Source organism: Gavia stellata, unplaced genomic scaffold, assembly GCF_030936135.1.
Source record: "Gavia stellata isolate bGavSte3 unplaced genomic scaffold, bGavSte3.hap2 HAP2_SCAFFOLD_117, whole genome shotgun sequence".
Lineage (NCBI taxonomy): Eukaryota > Metazoa > Chordata > Aves > Gaviiformes > Gaviidae > Gavia > Gavia stellata.
In genome coordinates, this window is record NW_026777371.1 from 12,329 (window position 1) to 33,869 (window position 21,541).

The 21,541-nt window shown below is 70.3% G+C and overlaps 2 protein-coding genes across 2 annotated transcripts; both read left to right on the forward strand.

Annotated features, from left to right (window-relative positions):
• The first annotated feature begins 631 nt into the window (after positions 1 to 631).
• Positions 632 to 7,227, forward strand: LOC132321936 (blue-sensitive opsin). The gene is made up of 5 exons (XM_059835315.1): positions 632 to 1,016; positions 2,726 to 2,894; positions 2,972 to 3,137; positions 5,731 to 5,970; positions 7,099 to 7,227. The coding sequence occupies exons 1-5, from the start codon at positions 632 to 634 to the stop codon at positions 7,225 to 7,227; spliced, it is 1,089 nt and encodes a 362-aa protein (XP_059691298.1).
• A 2,687-nt stretch (positions 7,228 to 9,914) lies between these two features.
• On the forward strand, positions 9,915 to 13,794 carry LOC132321922 (red-sensitive opsin). The gene is made up of 6 exons (XM_059835295.1): positions 9,915 to 10,023; positions 10,106 to 10,402; positions 11,024 to 11,192; positions 11,282 to 11,447; positions 12,291 to 12,530; positions 13,681 to 13,794. Exons 1-6 carry the CDS (start codon positions 9,915 to 9,917, stop codon positions 13,792 to 13,794), a joined length of 1,095 nt encoding a protein of 364 aa, XP_059691278.1.
• The last annotated feature ends 7,747 nt before the right edge of the window (positions 13,795 to 21,541 follow it).

Below are 21,541 nucleotides of genomic sequence, written 5' to 3' on the forward strand. Positions count from 1 at the left end.
TGAGGGGTTTTGGGGTGCAGAGTACCAGGGGTTCACTTTTGGGGTACAGATAGGAGCCAGGTCAGTTTGGGGGTGCAGGGTGGAGCCAGGGCAGTTTGGGGGGTGCGGGGGGCAGTCGGGGCAGTTTGGGGGTGCAGGGTGGTCCCAGGGCACTTTTGGGGTACAGGTAGGAGCCAGGAATATTTGGGGGTGCAGGGTGGTCCCAGGGGGGTTTGGGGGTGCAGTCTGGGGGTGCGGGCAGGAGCGCGTCGCCCAGGAGGGGTTTGGGGGTGCCGGCTGCCCGCGGGGGCGGTGTGGGGGCACAGAGGGGGGCCCCGCCCTGCGTGGCAGGAGCTGGTTAAGCCCTGGGGGGGTCTGATACCCCCTGATCCCCCCAACCCGCTAATCAGGGCTCGGGGGCGATTAGTCGCCCCGAAAGCGGCTTGGCGGGTGGGTAAGCCCGGCTTGGCCAGCGCCCGCCCGCCGGATAAGCCGGGCTCAGCCGCGCTTTGCGGCGTTAGCCCCGATTAGGGGGCGGGGGGGGGCCCGGCCCCATCCGCCCCCCTCCCTATAAAGGGTCCCACCAGCCGCCCCCCGGCCCGCGCCCCTCTGCGCGTCCCGTCCCTCCGTCCCTCCGTCCGTCCCCGCCGCCATGCAGAAGTCGCGGGAGGGCCGGGAGGAGCTCCCGGATGACTTCTTCATCCCCATGGTCCTGGAGACCCCCAACCTGACGGCGCTGAGCCCCTTCCTGGTGCCGCAGACCCACCTGGGCAGCCCCGGGGTCTTCATGGGGATGTCGGCCTTCATGTTCGTGCTGATCGCCCTGGGCGTCCCCATCAACACCCTCACCATCTTCTGCACCGCCAAGTACAAGAAGCTGCGCTCCCACCTCAACTACATCCTGGTCAACCTGGCCGTCTCCAACCTGCTGGTCATCTGCGTCGGCTCCACCACCGCCTTCTACAGCTTCTCCCAGATGTACTTCGCCCTGGGGCCCACCGCCTGCAAGATCGAGGGCTTCGCCGCCACCCTGGGAGGTAGCGGGGGGCGCCGGGGCCTGGGGGGACCTGGGGACGCCGGGGCCATGGGGACCTTGGGTGTGCGGGACGTGGGGCAGAAGGACGCAGGGGCCTGGAGACGTTGGGTGTGCGGGACGCCAGGGCCGTGGGGACGTTGGGTCTGGGGACGTTGGGCGTGTGGGATGTCAGGGCCGTGGGGACACCAGGGCCATGGGGACGTTGGGCATGGGGGACACCAGGGCCATGGGGACATTGGGTCTGGGGACGTTGGGCATGTGGGATGTCAGGGCCATGGGGACGTTGGGTCTGGGGACGTTGGGTGTGCGGGACACCAGGGCCATGGGGACACCAGGGCCATGGGGATGTTGGGCATGTGGGATGTCAGGGCCATGGGGACGTTGGGTCTGGGGACGTTGGGCGTGTGGGACACCAGGGCCATGGGGACGTTGGGTGTGTGGGACGCCAGGGCCATGGGGATGTTGGGCCTGGGGACGTTGGGTGTGTGGGACACCAGGGCCATGGGGACGTTGGGTGTGTGGGACACCAGGGCCATGGGGACGTTGGGTCTGGGGACGTTGGGTGTGCGGGACACCAGGGCCATGGGGACGTTGGGTCTGGGGACGTTGGGCGTGTGGGACACCAGGGCCATGGGGACATTGGGCCTGGGGACATTGGGTGTGTGGGACACCAGGGCCATGGGGACGTTGGGTGTGTGGGACGCCAGGGCCATGGGGATGTTGGGCCTGGGGACGTTGGGTGTGTGGGACACCAGGGCCATGGGGACGTTGGGTCTGGGGACGTTGGGCATGTGGGATGTCAGGGCCATGGGGACGTTGGGTCTGGGGACGTTGGGTGTGCGGGACACCAGGGCCATGGGGACACCAGGGCCATGGGGACGTTGGGTCTGGGGACGTTGGGTGTGCGGGACACCAGGGCCATGGGGACGTTGGGCCTGGGGACGTTGGGTGTGCGGGACGTGGGGCAGAAGGACACGAGGGCCTGGGGACGTTGAGTGTGTGGGACATGGAGCAGAAGGTCACCAGGCCATGGGGACATTTGGCACGTGGGACGTGGAGCAGAAGGACACAAGGACGTGGGGACACTGGCCAAGGAGATGTTGGGCCTGTGGGACACTGGGCAGCGGGACACCGGGGCCGTTGGGAGCACGAGGACATGGGGACAGCCCCGTGCAGGAACATGGGGCAGAGGGACACCAGGCCGTGGGGACATGAGGCCATGGGGACGTTGGGAACATGAGGCCATGGGGACGCTGGGGACACGAGGCCATGGGGACGTTGGGTGTGTGGACTCGGGGCAGAGGGACACCCGAGACATGGGGACGTCAGGTGCTTGGGGACACAAAGATATTGGGCATGTGGGACCTGGGGCAGAGGGACCCCAGGCCATGGGGACGTTGGGGACACGAGGACACGGGGATGCTGGGTGCGTGGGACACGGGGCGGAGGGACGCCAGGGCCATGGGGACGTGAGGGCGTGGGGACGTTGGGGCCACAGGGCCACTGGGCGTGGGGGACCTGGGGCAGAGGGACACCAGGGCCACAGGGATGTCAGGTGCTTGGGGACACGAAGACGTCGGCTGTGGGGCCGCTGGGCGTGCAGGCCCCGGGGCAGGGGGTCCCCCGGCCGTGGGGCCGCGGGGCGGGCGGGGACCCCCGGCCGTGGGGCGGGCGGGTGGCACGGGGCGCCGTGGTCCCCCCTGTCCCCAGGCATGGTCAGCCTGTGGTCGCTGGCGGTGGTGGCCTTCGAGCGGTTCCTGGTGATCTGCAAGCCCCTGGGCAACTTCACCTTCCGGGGCAGCCACGCCGTCCTGGGCTGCGCGGCCACCTGGATCTTCGGCCTGGTGGCCTCCGTGCCCCCCCTCTTCGGCTGGAGCAGGTGCGGGGGCCCCGAGGGGCGGGGCGGGCGGGGCGGGGGCGCGGCGGCCGGTGCGAGGCGTGGCTGCCCCCCCCCAGGTACATCCCCGAGGGGCTGCAGTGCTCCTGCGGCCCCGACTGGTACACCTCCAACAACAAGTGGAACAATGAGTCCTACGTCATCTTCCTCTTCTGCTTCTGCTTCGGCGTGCCCCTCAGCATCATCATCTTCTCCTACGGCCGCCTCCTCCTCACCCTGCGCGCGGTACCGCCCCCCAAGGAGCACACGGGGCGGGGGCCGGGGCACCGCCTTTATTGGGGGCGCGGGGGGGCCGCAGGGGTGGTGGTTCCGCGGGGGGGCCCTGTAGAGAGGGGGCCGCTCCCACGGGGACCCTATAGAGAGGGCCGCTCCCCGGGGGGCAGAGGGGACCCTATAGGGGTGGTCATTCCTCAGGGGGACCCTATAGAGATGGCCGCTCTCCTGGGGGACCCTATAGAGATGGCCGCTCCCCGGGGGGCAGAGGGGACCCTATAGGGGTGGTCGTTCCTCGGGGGGACCCTATAGAGAGGGCCACTCCCTGGGGGGCAGAGGGGACCCTATGGGGTGGTGGTTCCTCGGGGGGACCCTATAGAGAGGGCCGCTCCCCGGGGGGCAGAGGGGACCCTATAGGGGTGGTGGTTCCTCGGGGGGACCCTATAGAGAGGGCCGCTCCCCGGGGGGCAGAGGGGACCCTATAGGGGTGGTCATTCCTTGGGGGGACCCTATAGAGATGGCCGCTCTCCTGGGGGACCCTATAGAGAGGGCCGCTCCCCGGGGGGCAGAGGGGACCCTATAGGGGTGGTCATTCCTTGGGGGTACCCTATAGAGATGGTCGCTCCCTGGGGGGCAGAGGGGACCCTATGGGGTGGTGGTTCCTCAGGGGGACCCTATAGAGAGGGCCGCTCCCTGGGGGGCAGAGGGGACCCTATAGGGGTGGTCGTTCCTCGGGGGGACCCTATAGAGAGGGCCGCTCCCCGGGGGGCAGAGGGGACCCTATAGGGGTGGTCATTCCTCGGGGGTACCCTATAGAGATGGTCGCTCCCCGGGGGGCAGAGGGGACCCTATAGGGGTGGTCATTCCTTGGGGGGACCCTATAGAGATGGCCATTCTCCTGGGGGACCCTATAGAGATGGCCGCTCCTCAGGGGGACCCTGTAGAGATGGCTCCTCCCCGGGGGGCAGAGGGGGTCCTATAGGGATGGCCATTCCCTGAGGGGATCCTATAGAGATGGCCGTTCTTGGGGGTCAGAGGGGACCCTATAGTGATGGCTGCTCCCTGGGGGGACCCTATAGAGACGGTTGTTCCCTGGGAAACCCTACAGAGCTGGGGGTTCCCCAGGGGTCAGAGGGGACCCTATAGCACTGGCTGCTCCCCGAGGGGACCCTATAGTGGCCGGGCAGTTCCCTGGGATCAGAGGGGACCCTATAGTGGCCGGGCAGTTCCCTGGGATCAGAGGGGACCCTATGGAGACAGCTGTTCCCTGAGGGGACCCTATAGCAGCCGGGCAGTTCCCTGGGATCAGAGGGGACCCTATAGAAATGGCCATTCCCTGAGGGGACCCTATAGCAGCCGGGCAGTTCCCTGGGATCAGAGGGGACCCTATAGTGGCCGGGCAGTTCCCTGGGATCAGAGGGGACCCTATAGTGGCCGGGCAGTTCCCTGGGATCAGAGGGGACCCTATAGCGTCCAGACAGTTCCCTGGGATCAGAGGGGACCCTATGGAGATGGCTGTTCCCTGAGGGGACCCTATAGTGGCCGGGCAGTTCCCTGGGATCAGAGGGGACCCTATAGTGGCCGGGCAGTTCCCTGGGATCAGAGGGGACCCTATAGTGGCCGGGCAGTTCCCTGGGATCAGAGGGGACCCTATAGTGGCCGGGCAGTTCCCTGGGATCAGAGGGGACCCTATAGCGTCCAGACAGTTCCCTGGGATCAGAGGGGACCCTATGGAGACAGCTGTTCCCTGAGGGGACCCTATAGCAGCCGGGCAGTTCCCTGGGATCAGAGGGGACCCTATAGCGTCCAGACAGTTCCCTGGGATCAGAGGGGACCCTATGGAGACAGCTGTTCCCTGAGGGGACCCTATAGCAGCCGGGCAGTTCCCTGGGATCAGAGGGGACCCTATAGCGTCCAGACAGTTCCCTGGGATCAGAGGGGACCCTATGGAGACAGCTGTTCCCTGAGGGGACCCTATAGCAGCCAGGCAGTTCCCTGGGATCAGAGGGGACCCTATAGCGTCCGGACAGTTCCCTGGGATCAGAGGGGACCCTATGGAGATGTCTGTTCCCTGAGGGGACCCTATAGTGGCCGGGCAGTTCCCTGGGATCAGAGGGGACCCTATAGTGGCCGGGCAGTTCCCTGGGATCAGAGGGGACCCTATAGTGGCCGGGCAGTTCCCTGGGATCAGAGGGGACCCTATAGTGGCTGGGCAGTTCCCTGGGATCAGAGGGGACCCTATAGTGGCTGGGCAGTTTCCTGGGATCAGAGGGGACCCTATAGTGGCCGGGCAGTTCCCTGGGATCAGAGGGGACCCTATAGTGGCCGGGCAGTTCCCTGGGATCAGAGGGGACCCTATAGCGGCCGGGCAGTTCCCTGGGATCAGAGGGGACCCTATAGTGGCTGGGCAGTTCCCTGGGATCAGAGGGGACCCTATAGCGGCCGGGCAGTTCCCTGGGATCAGAGGGGACCCTATAGTGGCCGGGCAGTTCCCTGGGATCAGAGGGGACCCTGCGGAGACGGCTGTTCCCCGGGGGGCCCCGCAGCCGCCGGGCAGTGCCCCTTCCCCGAGGGGCCCTATAGCGGGGCGGGCCGGCCCCCGCAGGTGGCGAAGCAGCAGGAGCAGTCGGCCACGACGCAGAAGGCGGAGCGGGAGGTGACCAAGATGGTGGTGGTGATGGTGCTGGGCTTCCTGGTCTGCTGGGCCCCCTACTCCACCTTCGCGCTCTGGGTGGTGACCCACCGCGGGCAGCACTTCGAGGTGGGGCTGGCCTCCATCCCCTCCGTCTTCTCCAAGGCCTCCACCGTCTACAACCCCATCATCTACGTCTTCATGAACAAGCAGGTGGGGCTGCCGGGGGGCGTCAGGGGCTGCCGGGGGGTGTCAGGGGCTGCCGGGGGGCTGCCGGGGGGTGTTGTGGGGCTGCTGGGGGGTGTCAGGGGCTGCCGGGGGGCTGCCGGGGGGTGTCAGGGGCTGCCGGGGGGTGTCGGGGGCTGCTGGGGGGTGTTGTGGCGTGTCGAGGGGCTGCCAGGGGGTGTTGTGGGGCTGCCGGGGGGCATCGGGAGGCTGCTGGGGGGTGTCAGGGGCTGCTGGGGGGTGTCAGGGGGCTGCTGGGGGGTGTTGTGGGGCTGGCAGATGGTGTCGGGGGGTGTCAGGGGGTGCTGGGGGGTATCATAGGGCAACAAGGGATGTTGTGGGGTGTCGAGGGGCTGCCAGGAGGTGTCGGGGGGCTGCCGGGGGGTGTTCTGGGGCTGCCAGAGGGTGTCATGGGGTGTCGGGGGGCTGCCAGGGTGTGTTGTGGGGTGTCAGGGGGTGCTGAGGGATGTCGTAGGGTGTTGGGGGGCAGCTGGGGGGTGTCGGGGGTCTGCCGGGGGGTGTTGTGAGGTGTTGGGGGGCTGCCAGGGGGTGTTGGGGGGCTGCTCGGGGGCATCAGGGGATGTTGGGGAGTGTTGGCATGGCTGCCAGGGTGTGTTGGGGGGTGTCGGGGGCTGCTGGGGGGTGCTGAGGGGCTGCCATGGGGTGCTGGGGGGCTGCCGTGGCGCTGCTGAGGGGTGCCATGGGGCTGCTGTGGGTGCCATAGGGCGCCAGGGGGTGTCGTGGGGTGCCGTGGGGCAGGGGGCGGGCGTGGGGCAGAGGTCAGAGGGGCCTGAGGGGTGTCCCCACCCCTTTGGGGTGTCACCGGGGATGTGACCCAGTCCTGGGGGTGCTTGTGTGGGGGGCATTCCAGGGACCCCCCAGTGTCACCCCAGTGTCACCCCAGGGACCCCCCCAGGACCCCCAGGGACGCCCCAGTGTCACCCGGGGACGCCCCAGTGACCTCATGGCCCTGCCCCAGTGACGCCCCAGTAGCGCTGACCCCCAGCGACACCCCGCTAACGCCCAGCACCGTCGGGCGGGGCGCCTGCTGGCACGGGGCGGGGGGGGCGACGCCCCATGGCGTGGGGGGGTGACGCCGCCGCCTCTCCCCCCCAGTTCCGCTCCTGCATGCTGAAGCTGGTGTTCTGCGGGAAGAGCCCCTTCGGGGACGAGGACGACGTCTCGGGGTCCTCCCAGGCCACCCAGGTCTCCTCCGTCTCCTCCAGCCAGGTCTCGCCCGCGTAGGCCGCCCCACGGCGCCCGCCCCACGGCGGGCTCTGCCCCACGGCGGGCTCTGCCCCCCGCCCAGGGCGGCACGGGGCTCCCCGGGGCCGGAGGGGTGCCGGAGGGCGGCGGGGGGGGCGCGGACACACGCGCACGCAGGGCTCGTCCGCCCGCCGTGGGGCAGCCCCACTGCTCTGTTGTACATACACCCCACCCCCCGCTGTACCCCACGGCATTAAACACTGGAGACGCAGCCCCTGCCTCTGCGCCGGGGGGGGGGCCCGCGCCCCCCTCCCCGCCCCATGGGTCGCCCCACGGAGCCCCACGGAGCCGGCCCGCGGGGGGGCCGCGCGGCCGAGTTCTGCTAGTAGTGAGCTTTTTGCCAGCGTAAATAGTTCAGAACTAGCGGAATTCCTGTCGCACGGCCCGGGGCGGGCACGGCCCCACGGCGACCCACGGCGGCCCCACGGTGTCCCCACAGTGCTTCACAGCAGCCCATGGTGTCCCACAGCAGCCCCACAGCATCCCGTCATGTCCTACATCACCCCACAGCAGCCCGTGGTGTCCCACAGCAGCCCCACGGTGCCCCACAGCACCCCATCGTGTCGCCAGCAGCCCCGCAGTGCCCCACGGCACCCCACAGCAGCCCGTGGTGTGCACACCGGTGGCCACTGGTGTCCTCTACCTGACCCACGGCAGTGTGGTGTCCCACGGTGGCCCCACAGCACCCCACTGTGTCCCACGGCACCTCACAGCAGCCCCTGATGCCCCACAGCGGCCCATGGTGTCCCACGGCGGTGCCACAGCACCCCACAGTGGCCCATGGTGTCCCATGGCAGCCCCACAGCACCCCACAGCGGCCCGTTGTGTCCCACGGCGGCCCCACAGCGGCCCGTGGTGTCCCACAGAGGCCCACAGCACCCCACCATGTCCCACAGCACCCCACAGCAGCCTGTGGTGTCCCACAGAGGCCCACGGCACCCCACAGCACCTCATCTTGTCCCATGGCACCCCACAGTGGCCGCTGCTGTCCTGCGGCAGCCCCACAGCAGCCTGTGGTGTCCCACAGCAGCCCCATACACCCCACAGTGCCCCACATCATCTGTGGCATCCCCACGGCACCCTCCTGCCACCCCACGGCACCCCACAGCCACCTTATGGCACCCACGACGTCCCCACAGCACCCCACAGCCCTCCCACAGCCCCCCACACCCCCCCAGCCCCACGGCACTTACCCGCCCCGGCTCCAACGGGGTCTGGCTGCCCCCCGGGTGCTGTGGGGAGAGAGACGGGGAGTGGGGGGCATCGACCCCCCCATGGGACCCCCCCCCCCCCACCTGCCTCGCACAGGGGCTCCCGCCACCCCACAACCCCACCCCACAGCCCCGGGGGTGTGGGTCAGCCCCCCTCCCCGCCCAAAACGGGGATCTCGCACCCCGCCAGCGCGCCCCACGCGCGGTGCCCCGCTCTCCCCGCCGCCACTGCCGCTGCCGCGCCCCCTTTTCCCCTCCCGGGGGATTAAAGTTTCCAGTGTCCCCCCTAATCGGACTCCCCCGGGGCGACCCGACAATCCCCGGATTAGGGGGGGGCGGCTCCCGGCCACCCCAGGGGGGATTAGGGCCGGGGCTGGGGGGCATCTTTGGGGCGACGGCCCCCCGGGAGCCCCCCCAAACCCCACACCCCCCGGGCACCCCCCGCCGGGGTGTTGCGGGGTGACAGCCCCCCGCCTTTGGGGCCCCCCTCGTTAATCCCCCCTCCCGGCCGGGCCTAATTGCTAATTAAGGCTGCGGGCTATTTTTATGGGTGCTGGGGGGGTCGGGGGGGGCCCCGTTCCCCCCGTGCCCTACTTGGCCCCACGCCGCGGCCCCCCCAGTGATGTAACTGCCTCGGCCCCATGACCGCGATCTGTCGGGCCCCATGAGCGTCAGCACCTCGACGCCGTGGGGTGGGAGGGGGTCCGGCACCCCACTGTGGGGCAGGAGGGGTCCTAGCACCCCGCCGTGGGGCGGGAGGGGGTCTGGCACTCTGCCGTGGCGCAGGAAGGGTCCTAGCACCCACCTATGGGGCGGGAGGGGGTCCAAAACCCTGATATGGGGCGAGAAGGGGCCTAGTGTTCTGCTATGGGGTGGGAGGGGGTTCTGTGTCTCGCCGTGGGGCGGGAGGGGGTTCAACACCCCACTACGTGGGGCAGGAGGGGGCCCAGCACCCCGCCGTGGGGCAGGAGCGGGCCCAGCGCCCCGCCAGCGGGCAGGAAGGACCCCAATCCCCCGTGCCGTGGGACGGGAGAGCCTGGGGTCCGCCCGCCCGTGGGGCAGGGTGTGGGAGCGCCGGCCACGCCGCGCCCCGGGGGTCCCCGTCCCGCTCCCCCGGCGGCGCAGCGCCCCGGTCGGGGGGCCGGGGGGGGGTCCGCTGGGTGCCCTCGTTAGCCAAACGGGCCGTCAGGAAATTGCGGGTGACGGGATTAGCCGCCGGCGTCAATCCCAATCAGCGCTCACCCCGGCTGCTCGGCAAAGCGGGCGGGTGAGGCCGGGCCGGGCCGGGGGGGCCCCCTGATCCCCGCGGCCCAATTAAGGGATCAGGGGGCTTTGGGGGGGACGGGGGGCTAATCCCGGGGGGGTGGGTATAAGAAGCGGGGAGCGGGTGGCGGGCGGCAGAGCCCGGCGCCGAGACCCCCCCCTGCTCCCCGGTCTCCTTCCTTGGCAGGCGGCATGGCGGCGGGCTGGGAGACGGCGGTGTTCGCGGCGCGCCGGCGGCACGATGACGAGGACACCACGCGGGACAGCGTCTTCACCTACACCAACAGCAACAACACCCGGGGTGAGCGGCGGCGGCGGCGGGGACGCGGGGGACGCGGGGGACGGGGGGCAGGCGCTGATCACCCCCTTCCCCGCCGCCCCAGGTCCCTTCGAGGGTCCCAACTACCACATCGCCCCGCGGTGGGTCTACAACCTGACCTCGCTGTGGATGATCTTCGTGGTGGTGGCCTCCGTCTTCACCAACGGGCTGGTGCTGGTGGCCACCTGGAAGTTCAAGAAGCTGCGTCACCCCCTCAACTGGATCCTGGTCAACCTGGCGGTGGCCGACCTGGGGGAGACCGTCATCGCCAGCACCATCAGCGTCATCAACCAGATCTTCGGCTACTTCATCCTGGGCCACCCGCTCTGCATCATCGAGGGATACACCGTCTCCGCCTGCGGTGAGACCCGCGCCTGTGTCCCTCTCGGGGGGCCGGGGGGGTGCTGGGAGCCGCGGGGCAGGGTTGGAGGACGCTGGCGGCCGTGGGGCAGGGCTGTGGAGTGGGTCTGTGGGGTGCTGGGAGCCATAGGTCAGAGCTGGGGGTGCTGAAAGATGTGGGGCAGGGCTGTGGGGCGCTGGGAGCCGTGGGGCAGGGCTGTGGAGCAGGTCTGTGGGGTGCTGGGAGCCATAGGTCAGAGCCGGGGGTGCTGAAAGACGTGGGGCAGGGCTGTGGGGTGCTGGGAGCCGTGGGGCAGAGCTTGGGGGTGCTGGGAGCCATAGGTCAGAGCCAGGGGTGCTGAAAGATGTGGGGCAGGGCTGGGGGGTGCTGGGAGCCGTGGGGAAGAGCTGGGGGTCCCGAGAGCCCCACACGGGTCAGGGCCATGGGGCTGAGCTGGGAGCCAGGGGGTGAGCTACAGCACAGAGCCATGGGGCCGAGCTGTGGGGCAGAGCTGTGGGGCAGGCCGAGCGCTCCCCGCCACAGCCCCGGCCGGGCTAGAGGACGCCCCGGGAGCCGTGGGGCCGCACGCCGTGGGGCCGCGCGCCGTGGGGCGGCCCCCCTGACGCCGCCTCGCCCCCCCAGGCATCACGGCGCTGTGGTCGCTGGCCATCATCTCCTGGGAGCGGTGGTTCGTCGTCTGCAAACCCTTCGGCAACATCAAGTTCGACGGGAAGCTGGCCATGGCCGGCATCCTCTTCTCCTGGATCTGGGCCTGCTCCTGGACCGCGCCCCCCATCTTCGGCTGGAGCAGGTGGGGCGCGGGCGCGGCGGGGGGCCGGCGGGGGGCCCGGCGGCGGCCGCTCGCCCCACACGCGCCGCCCTCTCCCCGCCGCGCCGCAGGTACTGGCCCCACGGGCTGAAGACGTCCTGCGGCCCCGACGTCTTCAGCGGCAGCTCCGACCCGGGGGTGCAGTCCTACATGGTGGTGCTGATGGTCACCTGCTGCTTCTTCCCCCTCTCCATCATCATCCTCTGCTACCTCCAAGTCTGGCTGGCCATCCGGGCGGTGAGCGCCGGGGGGCCTCCCCGCCCCACGGGGACCCTCTTCTCCCCACAGAGCCCCGGGGGGGGGCCCTTCCCACCCCACGGAGCCCCCCGGGGACCATCTTCCGCCCCTAGAGCCCCCCAGGGTGCCCATCCCTGCCCCCCGGGGACAATCTTCTCCCCCCAGAGCCCCATGGGGGGCCCTCCCTGCCCCACAGAGCCCCCCGGGGACCATCTTCTCCCCCCAGAGCCCCATGGGGGGCCCTCCCTGCCCCAGAGAGCCCCCCGGGGACCATCTTCTCCCCCCAGAGCGCCCATCCCCACCCCACAGAGCCCCCAGGGGACCATCTTCTCCCCCCAGAGCCCCATGGGGGGCCCTCCCTGCCCCACAGAGCCCCCCGGGGACCATCTTCTCCCCAGAGAGCCCTGTGGGGAGGCTGTCCCTGCCCCAGAGCCCCCCAGGCGACTATCTTCTCCCCACAGAGCCTCCTGGGGCACCCATCCCCACCCCACGGAGCCCCCCAGGGACCTTCTTCTCCTCACAGAGCGCCATGGGGGGCCCTCCCCACCCCACAGAGCCCCCTGGTGACCATCGTCCCCCCAGAGCCCCACGGGGGGGCCCTCCCTGCCCCATGGAGCCCCCCAGGAACCATCTTCTCCCCCTAGAGCCCCCCAGGGTGCCCATCCCCACCCCACGGAGCCCCCCGGGGACCATCGTCTCCCCTCAAGCCCCCCGGGGAGCCCACTTCCCCCCCATCCATGCCCCTGTGAAGTCCATCTCCCCCTGCGGCCCCCCCAGGGAGCCACCCCCACCCCCCCCGCCCCACTGACGCCCCACTGACGCCCCGCCCCGCCCCGCCCGCAGGTGGCCGCCCAGCAGAAGGAGTCGGAGTCGACGCAGAAGGCGGAGAAGGAGGTGTCGCGCATGGTGGTGGTGATGATCCTGGCCTACTGCTTCTGCTGGGGGCCCTACACCATCTTCGCCTGCTTCGCCGCCGCCAACCCCGGCTACGCCTTCCACCCGCTGGCCGCCGCCCTGCCCGCCTACTTCGCCAAGAGCGCCACCATCTACAACCCCATCATCTACGTCTTCATGAACCGGCAGGTGGGCGGCGGCGGCGGCACCGGGCTGGGAGAGGGACGGAGCAGGGAGAGGGGACACAGAGCAGGGACAGGGGACACGGAGCAGGGACAGGGGACATGGAGCAGGGAGAGGGCACGGGGACACATAGCAACGATGGGGGACACGGAGCAAGGAGAGGGGACATGGAGAAGGGACAGGGGACACAGAGCAAGGAGAGGGGACACAGCACAGGGACAGGGGACATGGAGCAAGGAGAGGGGACACGGAGCAGGGACAGGGGACATGGAGCAGGGACAGGGGACGGGGACACATAGCAACGATGGGGGACACGGAGCAGGGAGAGGGGACACGGAGCAGGGAGAGGGGACGGGGACACATAGCAGCAATGGGGGACACGGAGCAGGGAGAGGGGACATGGGACGGAGCAGGGGCATGGAACCAGGACAGGGGACACGGAGCAAGGAGAGGGGACACGGAGCAAGGAGAGGGGACACGGAGCAGGGACAGCGGACACAGAGCAAGGAGAGGGGACACGGAGCAGGGACAGGGGACACAGCACAGGGACAGGGGACACAGCACAGGGACAGGGGACATGGAGCAGGGAGAGGGGACACGGAGCAGGGAGAGGGCACGGGGACACATAGCAGCAATGGGGGACACGGAGCAGGGAGAGGGGACACGGGACGGAGCAGGGACACGGAGCAGAGAGAGGGAACATGGGACAGAGCAGGGACATGGAGAGGGATGGGGGACACAGAACAGGGAGAGGGGACACGGAACTGGGTTGGGGGACATGGAGCAGGGACAAAGGACACAGGATGGAGCAGGGACACGGAGCGGGGAGAGGGGACAGGGGACACGGAGCAGGGGTGGGGGACACGGAGAGGGATGGGGGACGGAGCAGGGAGAGGGGACACGGAGCAGGGAGAGAGGGATACGGAACCAGGACGGGGGACACGGAGAGGGACGGGGGACACGGAGCAGGGAGACAGGACGTAGGGCTGGGACAAGGGACATGGAGCCGGGACAGGGGACAGCGAGCAGGGACACGGGACGCAGGCGGGTGGTGGGACGCGGAGCCGGCGGGTGGGACGTGGGGCGGCAGGGCCGTGGTGCCCAGCCCCGCCCTGCCCCGCCCTGCCCCGCCCGACGCCGCCCCGCTCTCCCGCAGTTCCGCAACTGCATCCTGCAGCTCTTTGGGAAGAAGGTGGACGACGGCTCCGAGGTCTCCACCTCCCGCACGGAGGTCTCCTCCGTCTCCAACTCCTCCGTCTCGCCCGCGTAGGGCCCCCCCACCCCCCCCCAATAAAGGTTTGTACCCCCGGAATGGTGTGGGCCTGGCGCCGCTGACGGCACCCCGGGGCCACGCCCCCTCCCGGGGCCACGCCCCCCGGGCCACGCCCTCTCCCGAGGCTGACCCCCGCCTTCCCGGCAGCCCCCGCGGCTGCCGCCAACCCCGAGCCCCTCCGGTCCGAAGGGGGCAGCCGCCCCCGGGGGGTGGGCGCCGGGTCCTGCCCCCCTGCGGCTCACAGCCAATGGGGAGGGCCCTCGGCGGCGCGCCGCGCTGCTATTGGTCGAAGGCGACGTCGCTCTTGGGCGCCCGCGCACACACCCGCCACACCCCCGCGCCCGCCCCGTTCCCGCGGACGCCTGGGCCAATCAGAGGAGGCGCGTCAGGGGGCGGCGCGTCTTCCAATCGCGGGGGGAGACGTCACTGCGCAGGGCGGGGCGCACGCGGCAACGCACTTCCGTGTTGGGCGGGGGCGGGAGGACGGGCCGCGGCGCCCAGCGGCCAATCAGAAGAGGGCGAGCGGCGGCGGCCAATCAGCGCGCCGGCAGGGGAAGAGGGGCGGGGCTCCCGCTGCCGTTACCGATTTCAAACGGCGGCGGCGGGGCGGGGCCGCACCGGGGGGAGACGTCACCGCCGCCCCGCGGCTGGACACGCCCCGCCCGCGCCCATTGGCCGAGCGGGGAGGGGCGGGCAGGCGGCGCGCGCCGCGCTCCCATTGGCGGGCGGGGGCGGGGGCGGGGGCACGTGCCGGCAGCTCGAGCGCCGCGCGCTGGTCGGCCGGAAGGGGCGGGGGGTGGGAGGGGCGGGGGGCGGTGCTCCGCGCTCTGATTGGCTGACGCCGGAAGAAGACGCACGAGCCCAGCCGTTGGCGGCGGCGGGAGGAGGGGGGGGGGAGTGAGGGGGCGTCACGCCGAGCGCCGCGCTCTGATTGGCGGAAAAGGGCGGGAGGGGCGCGCGCCCCCTCTGATTGGCTGAAAAGGGCGGGAACGGCGCGTGCCGAGCCCTTAAGTGCGGTTGGGGGGGCCACGTGGGTGTCGCGCGGACGCCGCGCTCTGATTGGCGGAAAAGGGCGGGAACGGCGCGCGCCCCCTCTGATCGGCGGAAAAGGGCGGGAACGGCGCGCGCCCCCTCTGATTGGCGGAAAAGGGCGGGAACGGCGCGCTCCCCCTCTGATTGGCTGAAAAGGGCGGGAACGGCGCGCGCCCCCTCTGATTGGCTGAAAAGGGCGGGAACGGCACATGCCCCCTCTGATTGGCGGAAAAGGGCGGGAGAGACACCCGCCCCCTCTGATTGGCTGAAAAGGGCGGGAACAGCGCGCGCCGAGCCCTTGGGGGGGGGCGGCCACGTGGGTGTCGCGTGGACGTCGTGCTCTGATTGGCGGAAAAGGGCGGGAGGGTCGCGCGTCCCCTCTGATTGGCTGAAAAGGGCGGGAACGGTGCGCTCTCTCTCTGATTGGCTGAAAATGGCGGGAGGGGCGCCTGCCGAGCCCTTAAGGGGGGCGGCCACGTGGGTGTCGCGTGGACGTCGTGCTCTGATTGGCTGAAAAGGGCGGGAGCGTCGCGCGTCCCCACTGATTGGCTGAAAATGGCGGGAGGGGCGTGCGCCCCCTCTGATTGGCTGAAAAGGGCGGGAACGGTGCACTCCCTCTCTGATTGGCTGAAAAGGGCGGGAGGGGCGTGCGCCCCCTCTGATTGGCTGAAAAGGGCGGGAACAGTGCGCTCCCCCTCTGATTGGCTGAAAAGGGCGGGAACGGTGCGCTCCCCCTCTGATTGGCTGAAAAGGGCGGGAACGGTGCGCTCCCCCTCTGATTGGCTGAAAAGGGCGGGAGGGGCGTGCGCCCCCTCTGATTGGCTGAAAAGGGCGGGAACGGTGCACTCCCCCTCTGATTGGCTGAAAAGGGCGGGAATGGCACACACCCCCTCTGATTGGCTGAAAAGGGCGGGAACGGTGCGCTCCCTCTCTGATTGGCTGAAAAGGGCGGGAACGGTGCGCTCCCCCTCTGATTGGCTGAAAAGGGCGGGAGGGGTGTGCGCCCCCTCTGATTGGCTGAAAAGGGCGGGAACGGTGGACTCCCCCTCTGATTGGCTGAAAAGGGCGGGAGGGGCGTGCACCCGCTCTGATTGGCTGAAAAGGGCGGGAACGGTGCACTCTCTCTCTGATTGGCTGAAAAGGGCGGGAGGGGCGTGCGCCCCCTCTGATTGGCTGAAAAGGGCGGGAATGGTGCGCTCCCCCTCTGATTGGCTGAAAAGGGCGGGAGGGGCGCGTGTCGAGCCCTTCAGTGCGGGCGGGGGGGGCGGCTACGTGGGAGTCATGCAGACGCTGCGCTGATTGGCTGAAAAGGGCGGGAATGGCACGCACCCCCTCTGATTGGCGGAAAAGGGCGGGAACGGCGCGCGCCGAGCCCTTAAGGGGGGGCGGCCACGTGGGCGTCGCGTGGACGTCGTGCTCTGATTGGCGGAAAAGGGCGGGAGGGGCGCGCGCCCCCTCTGATTGGCGGCAAACGGCGGGAGGGGCCCGCGCCGAACCCTTAAGGGCGGGGGGGGGGGGCGGTGGCGGCCGCCATGTGAGTGTCACGCGCACTCCGCGCTGTGATTGGCTGGCAGGGTTGTGAGGGGCGCGCGCCGGCTCTGATTGGCAGGACGGGGCGGAAGAGGCGGGGAGAGCGGCACGCGGTTTTCGGCGGGAAGGGGAGGGCACGTGCCCATCACGCGAGCGCCGCGCTGTGATTGGTGGGGAGCCGCCGGATGGAGGCGGGGGTGGGAGGGAAGAGGCGCTCCGATTGGCGCCAGCGGTGTCTGGCCCCGCCCCCGCCGCCTGAGGGAGCAGTGGCGGGAAGGGGGCGCCATTTTGCCCTACGGCCGCCCAGGGGGCAGAGCCCGATCCGGGGGGGGGGGGGTCGCGGGGGTTTCTCCCGGCCCCGGGGGTGTCTGGGCCCGGCCCGGGCTCCCTCAGTCCCCCATGGCGGGCAGACGCGCTGTGCGGCGGCCGGCGAAGGCCGGGAGGGGGCTGCGGAGCGGGTAGGCCGCCCCCGGGGGGGCCCCGCGGAGCCCCCGGCCCCAGGTGAGTGCGCGGCGGGGCTGCGGCGGTGGGGGGGTCTGGCGTGGCGCCTCTGGGGGGGGGAACTGGGGTTTCCACACCCCCATCCAACTGGTCTCACTGGGGTCCCCTATCAAGGCCTCTGCCCCACCCCGCCCTGTCGCCCCTCGGCCCGGGGAGGGGGTCCCGGCGCGGCTGGGACCGGGCCTGCGGGCCTGACCCCCCCAAGCCACCCCCCCGCCGTGGGGTTTTAGGCCAGAATGAGGTAAATTGGGAACTCACTGCGCGGAACTGGCTGTGGCGTTGAGGAGGGGGGGGGCGGCGGTGCGAGGGGCCCCTTGAGTCCTTGCAGGAGCAGGGTCCGGCCCCCCTACACCCCCCGGACACCTGGGTCCCCCGGAGGTTGGGGGGGGACTTTGGGGGTCCCCAGACACCTGGGTCCCCCAGAATTGGGGGGGTTGTTGGGGGTCCCCCGGTTCCCTGGTGCTGGAGGGAAAGTTTGGGGTCTCCGGCCGCCTGGGTCCCCCTGCGTTGGGGGGGTGTGTCTGGGTTCCCCCCCTTCCCAGGGGAAATCCCTCGTGGCATTTCCGTCCCCGTGCGAGGGGGGTGTCCCCGGAGGGTGGCCCACAGCGCCCCCAGGGCTTCGGGGTGCCCCGGGTGCTGCCCCCCCCATCCCTCGCATCACATGTTTGTTTGTCCCTTGTGTCCCCTCTCCCTGAGTGTCACCCAGTGTCCCCTCGTGTCCCGTGTCCCCAAGTGTCCCCTGTCCCCAGTGTCCTGAGTGTCCCCTCTCCCCAAGTGTCCCCTGTCCCCTCATGTCCCCAAGTGTCCCCTTGTGTCCCCTCTCCCCAGTGTCCCCAAGTGTCCCCTTGTGTCCCCTCTCCCCAAGTGTCCCCTTGTGTCCCCTCTCCCCAGTGTCCCCAAGTGTCCCTCATGTTCCCAAGTGTCCCCTCTCCCTGAGTGTCCCGTATCCCTCATGTTCCCTCGTGTCCCCTCTCCCCAAGTGTCCCCAGTGTCCCCTCTCCCCTCGTGTCCCGTGTCCCCAAGTGTCCCCTGTCCCCAGTGTCCCGAGTGTCCCCTCTCCCCAAGGGTCCCCTGTCCCCTCATGTCCCCAAGTGTCCCCTTGTGTCCCCTCTCCCCAAGTGTCCCCAAGTGTCCCCTTGTGTCCCCTCTCCCCAAGTGTCCCCTTGTGTCCCCTCTCCCCAGTGTCCCCAAGTGTCCCTCATGTTCCCAAGTGTCCCCTCTCCCTGAGTGTCCCGTATCCCTCATGTTCCCTCGTGTCCCCTCTCCCCAAGTGTCCCCAAGTGTCCCCTCTCCCCTCGTGTCCCGTGTCCCCAAGTGTCCCCTGTCCCCAGTGTCCCCTCATGTCCCCAAGTGTCCCCTCATGTCCCCAAGTGTCCCCTTGTGTCCCCTTTCCCCAGTGTCCCCTCTCCCCGAGTGTCCCCAAGTGTCCCCTCATGTCCCCAAGTGTCCCCTCTCCCCGAGTGTCCCCAAGTGTCCCCTCATGTCTCCAAGTGTCCCCTCTCCCCGAGTGTCCCCAAGTGTCACCTCATGTCCCCTTGTGTCCCCTCTCCCCAAGTGTCCCCAGTGTCCCCTCTCCCCTCGTGTCCCGTGTCCCCAAGTGTCCCCTGTCCCCAGTGTCCCGAGTGTCCCCTCTCCCTGAGTGTCCCGTGTCCCCTCTCCCCAAGTGTCCCCTGTCCCCTCATGTCCCCAAGTGTCCCCTTGTGTCCCCTCTCCCCAGTGTCCCCTCTCCCCGAGTGTCCCCAAGTGTCCCCTCATGTCCCCAAGTGTCCCCTCTCCCCGAGTGTCCCCAAGTGTCACCTCATGTCCCCTTGTGTCCCCTCTCCCCAAGTGTCCCCAAGTGTCCCTCGTGTCCCCAAGTATCCCCTTGTGTCCCCTCTCCCCGAGTGTCCCCAAGTGTCCCTCATGTCCCCAAGTGTCCCCTTGTGTCCCCTCTCCCCAGTGTCCCCTCTCCCCGAGTGTCCCCAGAGTCCCTCATCTCCCCAAGTGTCCCCTCATGTCCCCTGTCCCCAGGGTCCCTCGTGTTCCCTGTCCCTCGTGTCCCCTTGTGTCCCCAGGGTCCCCTCTCCCTAGTGTCCCCAGTGTCCCCTCGTGTCCTGCGTCCCCTGGGTCCCCCCTACCCTGCGTCCCTCGTGTCCCCACACACCCTGTCCCTCGTCCCCCGGGTCCCCAGTACACCATGTGCCCTCGTGTCCCCGGGCCCCCCCACGCCCGTGTCCCCCTCCCCAGGGGCTGGGGGGCGGTGGCAGTGGGGCGCTGGCCCGGCAGTACCCCTCCCACGGTGGCCATGCCCCCGGCCTGCCACCCCTGGACACGCCATGTGACACAGGGCACGTGTGGGGGACGCCTGAGGGACATGGGATGCACATAGGACATGTGAGGGACACGCAGGGGACATGGGACACGCAGGTGACATGGGACACGCAGGGGATGCCCACAGGGGACACGGGACATGTGAGGGACACACCCTCAGGGGGTATGGGGCACGCAGGGGACATGGGACATGTGAGGGACACCCACAGGGGACACAAGACATGCAGGGGACATGTAGGGGACACATGAGGGACACCTACAGGGGATATGGGACACGCAGGAGACATGGGACACCCACAGGGGACACGTGAGGGACACCCACAGGGGACACCCGACACGCAGGGGACACCCGTGGGGACACGGGACATGTGAGGGACACCTACAGGGGATATGGGACACGCAGGAGACATGGGACACCCACAGGGGACACGTGAGGGACACCCACAGGGGACACCCGACACGCAGGGGACACCCGTGGGGACACGGGACATGTGAGGGACACACCCACAGGGGATATGGGACACACACGGGACACCCACACGGCACACTCGGGGGACCCCCACGGCACACCCGCAGGGGAGGTGGGACACGCGGGGGACCCCCACGGGGGACACGGGACACGCGGCGGCCGCCCGCGGGACCCCGGGGACGCGCGGGGTCACTGGCACACGCGGAGGGGGCGTGTCCGCCGTGGGGGCGTGCCCTCCCAGCCCCGCCCCCGCCGCCCAGGCCCCGCCCCCGGCCCGCAGCGCGCCGCGCCTCGGGCACCGCCGCAGCGCCGGGACCCATGGGCCGGTACCGGGGGGGGGGCACGGGGAAGGGGGGGCCGGGGGGGGGGGGCTGCCGCCTCCTCGGTGGGGCGTACCGGGGGGGGGTGTCAGGGCACTGCGGGGGGCGGCAGGCTCTGCACCGCCGGCGGGCCCGTTATTGCACTGCGGTGCTGGGGGGGGGGGGGGTATTGGGGGGGGGCGCTTTGGGGGGGCCGCTTCGTTTTGGGGGGGGCCGTGGCACCGCACAGGGGGTGTCCTGGGCCGGCTGTTGGGGGGGGCGCATTGCAGGGGGTCCCTGGTGCTGGGGGGGGTCCCTGCTGCTGGGGGGCGTCCTGCTGCTGGGGGCTCCCTGCTGCTGGGGGGGCTGCGGCCTTGCTGGGGAGCCCTGCGGGGGGGGGGGGGGGGGGTTGGCGTGATCACACGCGTGTGCGCGGCCGGGGGGGGCCCTGGGGGCACACGCGTGTGCTGGGGCACCTGTGCAGGCGGGCCGGGGGCGTGTGTGCGCGCAGGTGTCGTGGGGCACACGCGTGTGTAAGTGTGCTGGGGCACAGGTGTGCGCAGGCGTGCCAAGGGCACGCGTGTGCAGGTGGAGCACGGACATGTAAGTGCGCTGAGGGCACACGCGTGGGCCAGCACGCCGGGGTCGCGTGCAGGTGCACCCGTGGCACACGCGTGTGCAAGCGCGCCTAGGGACGCGTGCCTAGGCATACCAGTGGGCACGCGCGTGTGCAAGCGTGCCAAGGGACCACGCCTGTGTAAGCGTGCCCGGAGCGGGCAGGCACACGGGTGGCACGCACGCGTGTGAGCACGTCAAGGGCACGCCTGCAGGCGAGCGTGTCGGGGCGCCCAGGGGCGCTCTGGCGGCACATGCGTGTGCAAGCGCGTCGAGAGCATGTGGGAGCGTGGCGGGGCGTGCGTGTGCAGGTGCTCCGGGGCACACGCGTGTGCAAGCGTGCCGGGCCCCACGCTCTCGCGGGCGGGGGGCGGCTGCGGGCGGGGTCCCCACCCCACGCACACGCGTGTGCCAGGCCCGGGGGGGCGGGGCTTGCACACGCGCGTGCCCCCCCGCCCCCCCCCCCCCCGTTGCGCCCCGCCCCCCCTTTGGCGCAGTCCTCGCGCGCCCGCCGCAGGGCCGGGGGCGGGGCCGCGCCGCGCTGGCCCCTCCCCTGCCCGCCGCTCATTGGGCGCCGCCGCGGGACGGACAGGCGGGGGGCGGGGCCTGGGCGGAGGGAGGGGCGGCCCGATGGGGGACGGGGCTGGGAGTTACTGGGGGGAGCGGTGGGACTCGCCGTTTGTGGGGAGACTGGGGGTTACTGGGATTTACCGCGGGTGTTGTGGACCGGGAGTTACTGGGAGCACTGGGGAGAGAAAGCATGAGAAGACTGGGAGCTGCTGGGGTTTACTGGGGGAACTGGGAGTTGCTGGCAACGACTGAGAGAATCGTGCTGGGGGTTACTGGGGGAACTGGGCAAGGGGAATGCTTGTGAGAAGACGGGGAGTTACTGGGACTTAGTGGGGCTACTGGGAGTTACTGGGAGAATCGGGAGTTCCTGGGAGTTATTGAGGGGGCTGGGGGAAACGGGGTCACTGGGGGGACTGGG